At 37.1% G+C, this 14,478-nt stretch overlaps 4 protein-coding genes and 1 non-coding gene across 6 annotated transcripts; 3 read left to right on the top strand and 2 right to left on the bottom strand.

Annotated features, from left to right (window-relative positions):
* Positions 1 to 2,397: 2,397 nt before the first annotated feature.
* LOC111790758 (putative pyridoxal 5'-phosphate synthase subunit PDX1) lies at positions 2,398 to 3,692 on the top strand. Its single transcript, XM_023671792.2, has one exon. It carries the CDS (start codon positions 2,504 to 2,506, stop codon positions 3,428 to 3,430), a length of 927 nt encoding a protein of 308 aa, XP_023527560.2. The 5' UTR covers positions 2,398 to 2,503; the 3' UTR covers positions 3,431 to 3,692.
* LOC147793036 (Rhodanese/Cell cycle control phosphatase superfamily protein) lies at positions 3,579 to 6,457 on the bottom strand. Its single transcript, XM_087122250.1, has 2 exons — positions 4,769 to 6,457; positions 3,579 to 4,003 (listed from the first exon to the last, which is right to left on the bottom strand). Exons 1-2 carry the CDS (start codon positions 5,212 to 5,214, stop codon positions 3,802 to 3,804), a joined length of 648 nt encoding a protein of 215 aa, XP_086978376.1. The 5' UTR covers positions 5,215 to 6,457; the 3' UTR covers positions 3,579 to 3,801.
* Positions 6,458 to 6,858: 401 nt separating this feature from the next.
* On the bottom strand, positions 6,859 to 7,685 carry LOC111790759 (uncharacterized). The gene is made up of 3 exons (XR_015420310.1): positions 7,327 to 7,685; positions 7,185 to 7,244; positions 6,859 to 6,988 (listed from the first exon to the last, which is right to left on the bottom strand). It is a non-coding gene; the product is annotated as an uncharacterized LOC111790759 (transcript).
* A 200-nt stretch (positions 7,686 to 7,885) lies between these two features.
* LOC111791508 (uncharacterized) lies at positions 7,886 to 10,432 on the top strand. The gene is made up of 3 exons (XM_023672885.2): positions 7,886 to 8,126; positions 8,286 to 8,701; positions 9,578 to 10,432. The coding sequence occupies exons 1-3, from the start codon at positions 7,962 to 7,964 to the stop codon at positions 10,017 to 10,019; spliced, it is 1,023 nt and encodes a 340-aa protein (XP_023528653.1). The 5' UTR covers positions 7,886 to 7,961; the 3' UTR covers positions 10,020 to 10,432.
* A 1,050-nt stretch (positions 10,433 to 11,482) lies between these two features.
* Positions 11,483 to 13,822, top strand: LOC111791509 (PHD finger protein ALFIN-LIKE 1). Of its 2 annotated transcripts, none has more exons than XM_087122756.1 (5): positions 11,483 to 11,741; positions 11,834 to 11,866; positions 12,281 to 12,503; positions 12,888 to 13,008; positions 13,410 to 13,822. In XM_087122756.1, the coding sequence occupies exons 1-5, from the start codon at positions 11,648 to 11,650 to the stop codon at positions 13,539 to 13,541; spliced, it is 603 nt and encodes a 200-aa protein (XP_086978882.1). In that variant the 5' UTR covers positions 11,483 to 11,647; the 3' UTR covers positions 13,542 to 13,822. The 2 variants fall into 2 exon arrangements, with proteins under 2 accessions (XP_086978882.1, XP_023528654.1); XM_023672886.2 differs by having other exon boundaries at positions 11,486 to 11,741; positions 13,367 to 13,822.
* Positions 13,823 to 14,478: the final 656 nt, after the last annotated feature.

Here is a 14,478-nt window from a genome sequence, read left to right as displayed (position 1 = left end):
TGAAAACACAATTAAATAATATGAAGAGAAATTGTATTCGGATAGCATCTTTCCCCCACTTTTAACGCTAGGAATTAACAATACATATTTTATTTCATAATTTTGACTCGATTGTACGACCAATCAAAATTAAACTTAAATAAATAAATAAATAAAGCAAAGTAGAAACAAAGGGAGTTTGACGTAATTGATGGCATTGGGACTTAAATCAACAACATCAATAATAAATTATAATTATTTAGTTTTCTATTAATTTGTAATAGACTATTAAACTTTTAATTTTTGTTTAGAATTTTTTATTTATTAAATTAATTTTGTTAAATAAATTAAAAATATATTAGACAGATATATTAAAGTTAAAAGAGCGACCTATTTATCTGGACATAAAATTTTATAGATTTTATTTGTAATTTAATTTAATAAGAAACAAAACGAAAAGAATCTTAAAAAAGAATAATAAATACAAAAATAAAAGGATGGAGTGAAAACCAAGTGGGACACGTCTCTCTCTCTCACTCCTTTTCTCATTTTTTAAGCTTTGTTAATTGTGGAGAGGAAAGAGGGTGATGGAAGATTGGGAATGAGAGGCACAGTGCATTTGCTTCATCCCAACCAATAATATTCATTTTTTAATAATTCAATTTCCAATCATAAATTCCATTTTCTTCAATTCAATTCTTTTTTTAGTACAAATTGTATTTAATATAATACCTTATTTTACTTGGTCGACCAATTAACACAAAATTAGACATTATTTTGTTCCCTTTTTAACGTTTAAAATAATTTTTTTGGTGAATTCTAAATGTGCCTCCGAAATTTAAAAAAAAAAACTTATTTGGTCGTATCGTGATTGTATATAAATAATTAACTTTTAAAAGAAAAAACTTTATTTATTTTTATTTCTAAAAAAGCTAAATTCTTTTAAATAAAAAATTATTGTCTCGAGTTTGATACTTACACGTTCGTAGGAATTCTTAAAGCCAAAGTTTAAATTTTAATGGCTATTTTATTTAAAAAATAAATAAAAGTATGTTCTATCTCATCTTGTTTCTTTCTTTTTAGTTGTAAAAAGTATAATATCGATGAGTAATAAATTCTTATTGACATCTCTGTGGAGTTGATTATCAATTATGTGTTTATATTTAAATCTTCCAGAAAAAGTTTATTTAAATTGTTACTATTAATTTCAAAAGTAAACATCTCAAATTTTTTTTTTTTTTTTTTTTTTTTAAATAATAAATAGGGGAGTAGAATGGTCCTAAATTGACAAAATAAAAATAAAAAAACTTGGTTAAAGAAAAATTGAAATGTAGGCTAATTAAGAATTTAAACTTTAACTTTTAAGGCTTATAAAAATGGTGATTGAAAAATGTTCTATATTCATTTAACCTATGTAATTTTGTTTACCCCATAAAATTATAAGATTATTTTTTATCTAATCATAATCTACCCTTTTGAAATATTCATTATTTTACTAATTATTATTATTATTATTTTGTAGTTATCAATTCATAGATATATATTTATTTTTTCTCTTTTTTTTTTTTTTTTTTTTTTTTTTTTTAATTGTTGCTCATTGTTCTTTGAGTTGGAAGAGAAAAAAAGAAAACAACAAAAGGGAGGAAGAAGCTAAAGAATGAGAATAAAGGCGAAATAAAGAAAACCAGTAAGCATGAAAAATGTGTTGTAATTCCTTTTTGGCTCTAACAACCAAAACACTACTAGTTAGAAGTATGTATGAAAATTGTGGTCCTCAAATAATTCGTATACATTCTATGTGAGCTACCGATCAATTTAATTATACCGATACTTCAATAGGGTTTTAGAGACACGTTTAGATTCGCCCGTGAAGCAAAGTATTTTTCAAATAGGCATTTTATTTTTCAACCAGAAAACTTGTTCAAAACACCCTATTATAATTGGATGAAAAAATAGATTTTTTTCTTTTCTCAAGGATGATTCATTGAGCGGGAATTACTTTTATAGATATTTTCGATATAAAATTATCGAATTTATGTAGTTAAAGAAAAATAAAAAGATAAAAGAAGAAGAAAAAAAAAAAAAAAAAAAAAAAAAAAAAAAAAAAAAAAAAAAAAGGAAAAAGCGAACAATCGGTTGGACCTTCAGAGTGCGAAAACCGAGGGCTTCATGCATCAAAATCCGTGGCTTCAATTACAGCTGATAAACATGGAAGCCACCTACACTCTAAAGCTCCCGATCTCTTGTATACAACCGTTGGATTCGAATACTTTTTTTTCAAATATCGACGACTCTGTGGACCCCATTTCCATATATTCCACGCGCGTAGGCTCGACGTATGGTCTACGCATCTCGATAAGATCATTCCAGAACAACCATTACTTAAAGCAGCTTTCCCTGCCTCAGTTTCTCGTCATTTCCTGAATCCTCACCCTTCTTTCTCGCTTTCTTATACGCCGCCTTACTGCGGATTTTCCTAATTCCGGTCTTCAGTGTTTCCCTGTACTTTCATTTCCCGGCGAAAATGGCAGGATCTGGAGTTGTAGCTGTGTACGGGAACGGAGCTCTCACCGAGACAAAGCAATCCCCCTTCTCCGTGAAAGTCGGATTGGCTCAAATGCTCCGCGGCGGCGTCATTATGGACGTCGTCAACGCCGAGCAGGCTCGCGTTGCTGAAGAGGCGGGAGCCTGCGCCGTCATGGCCCTTGAACGAGTCCCCGCTGACATCCGAGCCCAAGGCGGCGTCGCCAGAATGAGCGACCCTCAACTCATTAAGGAAATCAAACAAGCCGTCACGATTCCGGTCATGGCGAAGGCTCGAATCGGTCATTTCGTTGAAGCACAAATTCTGGAGGCCATAGGTATCGACTATGTGGATGAGAGCGAGGTGCTTACTCTCGCCGATGAAGAAAACCACATCAACAAGCACAATTTCCGCATTCCCTTCGTCTGCGGCTGCCGTAACCTTGGCGAGGCGCTGCGGCGCATTCGCGAAGGTGCGGCGATGATCAGAACCAAGGGCGAGGCCGGCACCGGCAATATCATTGAGGCGGTGCGCCACGTGCGGTCCGTGATGGGGGATATCAGGCTGCTGAGGAACATGGATGACGATGAGGTCTTCACGTTCGCCAAGAAGCTTGCTGCGCCGTACGATTTGGTGCTGCAGACGAAGCAGCTTGGGAGGCTCCCGGTAGTTCAATTTGCCGCTGGTGGTGTAGCGACGCCGGCCGATGCAGCGCTGATGATGCAGCTCGGTTGTGACGGCGTGTTCGTCGGGTCCGGCGTGTTCAAGAGCGGCTACCCAGCAAAACGAGCCAGAGCGATTGTCCAGGCCGTTACTCACTACAACGATCCAGAGGTGCTGGCGGAAGTGAGCTGTGGGCTCGGCGAGGCAATGGTCGGACTGAACTTGAACGACAAGGTTGAAAGGTTCGCCAGTAGATCGGAGTAGGTTATCTTCTCCGGGGATTCTGCGTGTGTTGGATCTGGGAACTTATAGTTTCTAGCAATTTACGTCTAATAGCTATAAGGACTTCGATTTCCTGTTTGGATTGAATTGCTTTCAAATCCCCTCTTTACTCCTTCTAGAACATCTTCAATTATAATGTTACTTCAACAATCCTCTGTGTTTCATTTCTGATGGATTTTTTACACCTTTGAATGTATTGGATTTCTCAAGATTATAACAACAGTCCCTACATGCATTCCTTCAACTTGCTTCAAGCTATTTAGCTTCGATTCAGAACAATGTAATTGAGAAATTATACAAAAAAAAAGTAGGGGAAAAAACCCAAAAGGAATTAGAAGCGAATATGGATGGTCTCAGCTGTTCTTACCCACCGCTTGCAAGAGGATAAGCAATTGGAGGAAGTAGTAAGAAACTCCTCCGATTGTTGCGTATTGTAGTTTCTCCGGCCCTTCGACGGCCGGGAAGTCGCTCTCATTGGCACGATTGAAGCCTCCAGCCAGCCACCCCAAGTTCTTGTATCCTTCTTTGTATAACTTCACCACTGCGACCAAAGACCTGACCAAGAAGACAAGAATTCACCGTAAGGTTAAATATTTACATATTATGTTTATACTCTGTGAAAACGTGCAGTGGGCAGGAAGGGCTATATAGACATGATACTTTCCAATCCCTGCATTACGGTATTACAGAGATCTTAGGTTAAATTATAAGTTTGATACATAAACATCCAAACATGTATGTAGATATTCTATCGCTTCAACTACTGTTCAATTGAATACTTAAAAAGAAGTTGAAATATACAAAATTAGAAGTTTAAGAACAATTAAACAAAAATTTAAACTTCAAACAACTTAGATTCTTATGAAGTTCATATACTAAAAATACACATTAAAGCTTGTATGATAAGAAGCCAAAGACAAAATGGCGTTTTATCCAAAATTCTTGTTCAACTTTATATTTTAGAAAGTAACTTTTCTTTATGCCAAAGGTGTAAGTCTAAAGTGTACCTTATTCTGCAAATTCACTAAAAGCAAAAACTATTTCTACACTGAGGGTTATCTTAAAACGAAAAAAGAAATTATTTAATGTGACCACCACTATTGACTATGTAGGAGCTAAAAAGTAAGAAATAAATATATTGATCAAATAACAATTTCCTAGTTTTTCTCTGTATCTAATGGCACCAAATTACCAATCCTTAGTGTTCGTTTCTTCCAAAACTGAAGTTCTAAGGAATTAGCCGAAGAAACGTTGGCAGCCTGCAGCCACAAGAAATCAGCCACTAAGAGTGGATTGAATTGCAAAAACTAAAAATCTCACCTTAGCCCTTCGCCACAAGCCACAAGGAGCTTGGCGTTCTTATCAGGAACAGCCGCCTCCACTTCACGAATAAAATCAGGATTCAAGGTCGTCAGGTATTGGCCAGTCCAAAGTCCAATGTAGCCAAAATGCACCCATTTCTTCAAAAGACCAATAGGACCATTATCCTCGTCCTTCACAAACAGCGGCACATGCACTGACCCTCTCACTCTAGCTTTCTCCCACTCCCATGCCGGTCTTATGTCCAAAAGTCTAAACCCCTCCGAATCTATGGCCGTCACTGCTTCCTTTGGCCTAATTGCCTGAACCTCGCCAGACTTCAGGAGCTCCTGAGCATTTTCGGCGACGGCTCTCACCTGAGATATGGCAGTCCTCCGCCCGGTGAGCGGCGGCGTTGGTCGTTGCCTTATGGGTGTACCGTAAAGATGGGTGAGCTGTACCGCCATCGCTTCCCTCCTTACAGTCTCAAGTCTCAACTTATCCAATGCCAAATGGCAACTTCTCTGTTGCTACTCAAAATGTGTCATCGCTGTCACTTCTGTTCTGTTCAAAAAGATGCCAAACAAACAGGCCCTTATTTTCCTCCGTTAGAACCTTTTATGGGCCTTTTCCTTTCCACGAATCAGCCCACTGGAGTTCATGCAATGACCATTTGTTTGCCCAGATAACAGGACTTGTAATTTCGTGTTGGGAGTATATACTAAAATAAACTAAGTAAACAGGAATATGGTATTCAATATGCGAAGGACATTATTTCAACCTAAGATGGAAATAACATACAATGTGGACACATCTCATGAATTTCTTCTTACTTCATCTACTAAAGCTCTAAGTGGAAAGAATGTGCAGACTGACTTCATAGCATGATCCACTCGGACATGCTAGCTACTATCAGTCTCGAAAATCTTGTGCTAAAGGATATCCATGAATCTGAAACCATTCAGGCATGTGAAAATTTTCATACAGAATGGGTTTGACGTCTTTTCCCAGGGCCAGGTGTTTGAAGAGAGGGAGGAAGTGTTGAAGGGTTACCAACAGGAAGACCTCTAAAAGGTGAAGAAGGCACTGAACAGAGCAAAGGATAAGTGTATCTAATAGAATGGAGCATCCGTAATTCCGTTTGAAAAAACCATTATTAGAAGAGAAGTTTCTACCTGATTATCAGAAGGCTATGCTGGAGATAATGGAAGGCATGGGATTCCATTCAATGGTAGCAGCAAGAAGCTAAAAGGGTCGTTGTCAATAGTAACAATTTGTAAGAGATTTCTTTGCATAAATGATAGGTTTTCTACATGTTCTCTGTATTCTCCGCAATTTAAAGACACCTTTTACAATTAAAAAAAAAAAAAAAAAAAAAGAACCCTAAAAATTCTGAATTGATTATCTTCATTTCCATATCCCAGCTCTATATTTAACAGCCAGAACAGAAGTAGAAACTTAGAATCGAATTATGGCATTGAAGGGAACGGATGAAAAGATGCTGCCAAGAATCAACAAATTTAGAATCTAAAATCAAGTCTTCAATTCAACATCATCTTCTGATAAGTAAAAGCCAAAATCATGGACAAAACCTTTACACAAAATCTGTCATCAAGGGAAATATTTCCTTAATTGAGTTGTACTCCAGGCAAAGTGATATCTCAGACACTGAACTCAATATAGGTAAATTATTTTACGCTAAAAATATTATTCCTGCTAATTAGAAGAAATACTTACATGCTAACTGTTGATGGCCGATAAGTCGGAAGGCTAAATCTTCCATCCGGTAATTCTGCCACCAGCGGTCTAGCATATCCTGTACATCCGTAAAAGACCACATATGACAATGGAATAACAAGAGGAAAGTCACAAAATCGACTGATTAATCAATGTCAAACCTTCAAGACCAGCAGTTAGTAATATACGTTCGGAAAATCAATAGCCTGGCTCAAGAACTCGTGCAATCCAGGACGTTCGAATAGGGTCACATAACTGATCTTTGGTTTTCCTTCACATTCCGTCAACAGAGCTTCCAACATTAATCGATGAATAATATAAATTTCAAGGAAAGTTTCAAAAGACTGTAAGCTAGAAAGAGAAATCCAGAGGTACCTTGTCCGAGGATACACATTCCAGCTCGGACCAATTAAATCCAGCTTCTGTTGCTTGAATGCCAGAAACGGCTGGCAAACTGGATGTTTCATATGCACAAACTCTGGTTTCATCCAAATTAAGAACCACCTGAATGAGCAATTGAAGTATTTAAAACACTAGCATGGCAAATGCATAAACCTAACCTTGGTTTGATCTCAACCTTATTAACAACAGGTCTCCGAATATAGATAGCAGTGATAGCTAAAAGAAATACGGTGGAGGTCCATAACCAACGGAATTTAAATTCATTTCAAAATAACATCTAAACTAGGAAACCACATACCGATACCGACGCTCTATCATCTAAGAATTCGACGACAAAGATTGCCTCATCATCGTACTTCTACAATGTCCACAATCATCAATTTAGCCTCAAAATTTCTTCAAAATTATAAAAGGAAAGAAGAAGACACGACGCACGTTACCGTAATCTTTTCCCAAGGGAGACCTTGACTTCCACGATCATCCACAACACTGAGAGAGCTAACTTTCTTTGCTGAAAACTGATGAAGAGGAAGCTCAGCATCGGGCAAGGGCTTGAAAGAGGGCGCAGATGAGGCAAGAAGAGGGAATCTAACACCAATGCAGGACAAAACCTAAGCCAAACAAGGAGCACCATGCACGATCTGAACAATTATAGGAGAAATGAAAGAGAGCCAGTCCATCAAAGATCGCCAAACTTGCAGAGACCTCGGCGCGCAGACCTCCATTTTGCCGCCATGGCTCGCCTTGAACGCCTGCTTCTTACTCTTCCTTTCTTAAAACAACTTAATTAATATTCACCCTTTTATTCCAATTTATTGATATTTTTTCTTTTTTAAATAATTTGTTTAAGCTCTTAATTGAGTTGTTATTTATTTTTTTATATTAATAATAGTGACATTTTTTATTTTATCAAATTCTATAATTGGAGAATAAAATTGAATCTTTCAAATTATAGCGTCATAATTTAAAACTACAAAAAAAATTGGACTATCTTATATATTTTACTCACTATATAAGTGTAAACAGTCCAATTTGTGTTCAAGGTCTTTGCAACTCCTGGCTAGACGACGGAACGATGGGCGTTAATTACTACAAAATTCTTCAGGTGGATCGCAATGCCAACGACGATGACTTGAAGAAAGCGTACAGAATGCTCGCCATGAAATGGCATCCAGATAAGAACCCTAACAACAAAAGGGACGCCGAAGCCAAATTCAAGAACATTTCGGAGGCTTATGATGTAAGATACGCGATTCTTCTGATATGTAGTGTAACAATCCACTCGAATTTTTTTTATAGAAATTTCGCGTTGATCTGAATTTTATTCCACGATCCCATTTAATGTTAGCCTGTGCGTAGATGCATAATCGAATCGTTTAATCTTTCTGTTTCTACTTAGGTTTTGAGTGATCCTCAAAGACGAGTTGTGTATGATCAGTTAGGAGAGGAGTATTTGAAGGCGCAAACGCCATTGCCAAATGGTTCTTGCAGTAGCTATACTAGCCATGGTTCGTCGACTAAGTTTTGCCGTAACTCGAGAAGTGCCAATGATTTATTTTCGGAATTGTTCGGTTTTCCGAGCCCCTTCGAAGGGATGAGCCACATGAGTGACCCTCGTGCTGCTGCTTATGGATTTCCAAGGGGTTTGTTTGGTGATAATATATCTGCTTCCCTAAGACATGGGGCTGGTGGGGCCTCTAGTTATATGAGGAAGGGTGCTGCAATAGAGAAAATTCTGCTGTGTAGTTTAGAAGATCTCTTCATGGGCTGTGTGAAGAAGATGAAGATTGCTAAGGATGCCTTGGATACTATGGGGTTAGTCTCTACAGATTTATTCAGTTAGACTTTCAGGATCTCTCATTTATTTGTAATCTAATTAAACCCAATTCCTGAATTTGATATTTTTCTGAAGTGTTGATCGACTTTTTGTGATGCTATATCTGTTTTCTCGTGATTAGGCTTCTATCCTTGTTAATCTATATGAGAACTTTGCATGCATAACTTCCTTCTGTTCATTGGATAAAAACAGAATTACTTGCCTAAAATGAAAATTGAAGTCTCTTCTAATGTTTTATCTTTCCTTGCAAACATTTCCTCTTTGATATTTCCAAGAGCATCTGAAATTTTTGTCCTATCTATCTTGTGCAAATGGGTTTGGAGAGATCTCCGAGAAAGTTAAAAAAAATTCACGTGGGAGCTTCTGATGGGAGTAAAAACAACCCCAGGTAGTATCCAACATATGCTAACCTGTCTCTCCCAGTGCTCTATCATTTGCAAAGCTGAAGTAGAGATTCAAGATAATCTTCATTTTCACTATAATTTTGCCCCGCAGTTCATAATTTTCATGGAATTTTGGTTAAGCACAAACAACATTCTTTGCTTTCTCCTTGGAGGTCAGAAAGCAAGCTAGCCTCTATTCCTCAATTTAAACCTGGCTTCTCTCTGAAATCTACATGGCCTACTGGCTTAAGCCCCCATTGTTCTTTGGACATTTTGAAATGTGAAAAAAGAAAGAACCATTTGGGATTGGGAAAAGTCTGAAATTCCTCGTGGGCTCATATATTCTTGTCTTGAGACCTATTGGTGTGAACTTGGTCAACTCTCTTTGTATCAATTTTGGGGAGGAGGTTTCAATGTTCGTAGTTATAAATTTGTGTGTTTTTTATAACCTTACGATGCTATTATGTACAGGAGACCTACTACAGTGGAGAAAATCTTGACAGTAGACATCAAGCCTGGATGGAAGAAGGGAACTAAACTTACCTTTCCAGAATTAGGAGATCAGCAACCAAGAGTTGTACCCTCGGACCTTGTTCTTACCCTTGATGAGATACCTCATAGAGTTTTCAAAAGGGATGGCAACGATCTTATTATCACCCAAGATATCTCTCTGGTTGAAGCTCTAACAGGGTACACTGTGCATCTAACAACTCTTGATGGACGGAATCTAACGATTCCAATCGATTCAATCGTTGGGCCGACTTATGAAGAAGTCGTGATCGGAGAAGGAATGCCAATTCCCAAGGAAGCTTCGGGGCATGGGAATTTGAGAATCAAGTTCAACGTGAAGTTCCCGGTGGAACTGACTTCAGAGCAAAGAATGGGCATCCATGAGTTATTAACATCTTCATGAAAGATGGTAACTAACTCATTCTACTACTACTCGTCGTATATATTATTTCGTTTCCTTGCTATAGGTAATCTAAGAAGAGAAGTAAATTCATGCTTTGTTGGGTTTAATAAATGAATGACGGTGGTTTAGGAGCTTGAAATTGAATGACTGTTCCATTTCTTCACTATTGCAATTGTCATGTCTGGTGGTGGTGGGTGGTGTGGTGTAGCTGGAAAACTGTAATATACTTACATGTCTCCTATAAGGCCCCCCCACCCACCCACCCACCCACTAACGCACATCGCTTCCTTGTCATTTAGTAGATGTAGGCATTCATGACGTGGGAGAAGCTGCATCATTTGTTCTGATTCTTGTCTTCTATTGGACTGCTTTTGTTTTCCTTCTTATATTTAATTTAAAACATCTGTATAACTTGGCTCTATCTCATTCTCCATCTTTTATTGGTAGATATTTTTTAAATATTTACCTATTACACATAAAATTAAATATTTAGGTTTTTTATTTTATTTTTGTTGCACATAAAATTAAAATTTATATCTAATAAATAAATAAAATTTTGAGAATTCTGAATTTTAATTACCTATTATATACCAAATTTCAATTTTGAGGTTTTATTAGATACAAAATTATTATATATTTTCTGAAAATTTAAAGATTAAATGGATGTGACCAAATAAGTAATTTAACCTAAATCTTTCTAGTTGAAGTTGGGTCTTGATACTTGGCCATACACTCTAGGTGCCTAGAAAATTAAAATCAATTGGAAGTTCATTCTTGGGTAACTATAGTGATCATTCATGTTAAGTTTTGGTCTATAATTTTCTTGTGAGATTCCATGTTTGGTTGAAGAGGGGAATCCTCTCCCAATGGTAAGGTTGATGACTTATTTAACGGACAATATTTGGTAGCAGTAGGCTTGAGCAATTACAAATGGTGCGAGCCAGTGGTCGGAGTAGGGTTAGACCCTCTTCATAGTAGACACATTTTAAAATCATGAAACTGTCGATATGTAATGGGCTAGAGTAGATAATATCTATTAGCGGTGGACATTGACTGTTATCGTTAAGGGCGGGCTCATACAAGCTTTAGACCCACGTTCTAAAATCCTACTTTCGTTATGCTGGGATATTTCCGCAGTTTTGGATGAATATGAAGCCGCCGCAAATTCAAGGAAAATGCGAAAATAAAGGGGGAAAGGAAAAACAGACGATCCCAAATAATAAATAAATAAAGTTTGTATAAAACGTATATTATTTGTTATATTTATACACTTTTACCTTGAAACATTTAATTATGTAATAAATTTTAAAATTACTGATCTATCAAACGAAAAAATGACTAATAAATTTTAACCCCAAAAAATACAATATTTGTTAAGCTAAAAAAAAAAAAAAAAAAAAAAAAAAAAAAAAAAAAAAAGTGGTTGGGAAATAAATTTTTGGAGTGGCAATAGTAATTTTCGTTAGCGTCAATTTACGTTCCAACCTCCGATTCTTCTATGTCCCGCGCTCTTCTTTCCCAAACTCATGCATTAGTCCTTCCTCCATTCATTCCCAATCTCTCTCCCAATTTCCATTTCTTCATGTGACTTCCGATTTCACTTTCTGCTCTCAGATCTCCATTCCGCCATGGAAATGGCCTCCACCACTCCCAAAACCGTCGAGGAAATTTTCAAAGACTATAGCGGTCGCCGCGCCGCTCTTGTTCGAGCCCTCGCTCACGGTCTTGTCTCCCTCTCAATTTTCTCTTCTTTGTTTTACTCTTTTTCCCTCGGAGATCACTGATGTTCCTTTTCTTTTTCTTCTTGTTGTCAGATGTGGATGAATTCTACGGCCTCTGTGATCCAGGTGATTCGTAATTGTAAATTATGCGGAGTTTGTTTGTATATGATTTTTGTACGATGCTTACTGTTTCGTCGAATGTGGATTTTCTTGCTGCTGGTGAATTTAACGAGCCATTGATGCATGATGAGTTGAGATATTATTTTCTAATTTCGTTTAATGACTTAGTGTTGGCAACTACTTCAGATTGGACGCTTGTTCCTTGAATTCGAAATTTATTTTTTGTGATCTTGATCCTTGCTTCCAGATCCTGGAATTGTTTCTTCGTACACTTACGGTATCTCAATTAACCAGTAACTGTTGCATACCGTAATGTGTTGATTGGTTTTCTATTAATTTAATTTCTTCTCTGAGAGCAGGGATTTACTATCATTTTATGATGCTTCTCATATGTTTTTCCTTTGATTTCTACCTTTTCAGATAAGGAAAATTTGTGCCTTTATGGACATCCCAATGAAACATGGGAAGTGGTTCTTCCAGTAGAAGAGGTTCCACCGGAGCTTCCTGAGCCTGCACTTGGAATTAATTTTGCTAGGGATGGCATGAACAGAAAAGATTGGTTATCTCTAGTTGCTGTACATAGTGATTCCTGGTTGCTTTCTGTGGCTTTCTATCTTGGAGCAAGGCTTAACCGAAACGAAAGGTGAACAATTACACTTTTGATTTTCTTGCTTGCAGGCAAAAAATTTCTATCTCTAGTTGCTGTACAAATTTACTATCTCAAATGTTTTTTTTTTTTTTTTTTTGCACTATTTGCAAATACTCTCTGCGGCATATGGGTGATAGGTCTATAACCAGACTACTTAAACTAAAGGATTCTACGGCAATTACACTACTTTCTTTCGTTTCCCAGCTTATTATGACTGATTTACCTTCAAGAACAATGTTACTGTCTGAATAATTTTGCTTTTAGGAGGTTGAAGAACGACTTTTCTTAACTGTTTATTTGACGTGATTACATAATGATGTTATTTTGCTGTGGAACCGTCCACTAACTTTTTCCGTCTCACTAATTATATAATGACAGAAAGCGTTTGTTTAGCTTGATGAACGATCTTCCCACTGTCTTTGAAGTTGTGACAGAACGGAAGCCTGTCAAAGAGAAGCCTAGTGTAGATAGTGGAAGCAGAACACAAGGAAGCGCGAAGGTTTATTTAGTTGATCATGTTTTTTCAATATTTCACAATTGAATTTTCTGTGTACAATCCTCTCCTGTGGTTCGATGCAATGAATTCTCGGGAGGGATTGAAGGATGTTGTCCTTGTCTAGTGTCAATTTTCATACAATTGTCTAACCAAATTTTGGGGAAAAAGAACTTCTGATCACACACATCAGAAGCTTAACTTGACAGTTGATACATTACTATCATGTCTATTAAAGATTTAGCTTCAAATCCTTCACCTTATATTTGTGATATATCACTATCATGTCTTCTTAAAGCATTTGTAGTTAACAAATTGTTTAAAACTTCTGAGTAGCTATTAACTTGATAGCTCTCTATTATAGAGATCCAATGATGGGCAAGTGAAAAGCAATCCTAAACTTGCAGAACAGAGTTACGAGGAGGATGTCGATGAACATAGCGAAACCCTCTGCGGTAGCTGTGGTGAAAATTACAGTGCAGACGAGTTCTGGATTGGGTGCGACATCTGCGAAAGGTGGTACCACGGAAAGTGCGTAAAGATAACACCTGCTAAGGCTGATAGTATCAAACAATATAAATGTCCATCTTGCAGCATGAAGAAGGGCAGGCAGTAGAAACTAAAATGCAGACGAAGGGCCAAAAAGTGCGAATGCCCGGAATTTAAGTGACTGATGAAGCATAGTAACAATACTTCTATATGTATGTATGAATTTGTAGTTTATATGATCATCTCTCATAGGTGTTTTGGATCCTGAAGTTGACCTATCTCAACTGTATCTCCTTATTTAATTATGCTGGTATATATATTGTTTACTTTAGGACGACTTTCTCAACATGTCCTCAAGAGTATTGGAACTTCATGATCCACTCTTCTCCTTGTATTTCAAATTGTCACACAAACTTTACCCTATTTTTATCTTAGAAGAAGAAACCATCAAAACTACCGGCTGATTTCAGCGAGCTGTTCAGAAGTTATCTTGGCTCCACCACCGCCAGCAGCAGCAGCAGCTTCAGGACATTGCCCTTCCCCAGCTACAGCTCATCACCCACCTATCTTATCGATAAAAAGTGGTCGGTTTTTAAAGGTTATTAAAATGACATATTTCATTTGTTAGCAGATTTTCTATATGTTTCATATTAAAGAAAGGGCTTCACGACAATAGACTAGAATTCTAGATCAATAAATGCAATAATAACAATAAATAACAACAATAAATGAATAAAATAACTAGTACATTGTGAAAGTTGGGTTTCTAGATGGCCTGCAACAGTGACGAGGCCACCTCATTGAGCCCACATGATACTATAACAATTGGGCTTATAAATGGTGTGACCCAACTTCACGAAGCCCAGATTTTCTAATGGTCCAAAATTCCGTAAACATGCCCATATTGTCCATTTGAGATAATATACGGGCTAGATTCGGCATGCTGGGCCCATTTCCATTAAGACCGTAATGGGGCCGACCATTTTG

Source organism: Cucurbita pepo, chromosome 3 (assembly GCF_057944985.1).
Source record: "Cucurbita pepo subsp. pepo isolate OVF chromosome 3, ASM5794498v1, whole genome shotgun sequence".
NCBI classification, from domain to species: domain Eukaryota; kingdom Viridiplantae; phylum Streptophyta; class Magnoliopsida; order Cucurbitales; family Cucurbitaceae; genus Cucurbita; species Cucurbita pepo.
Note: the sequence above shows the minus strand (reverse complement) of the source record. Positions and strands in the feature narration are given on the sequence as shown.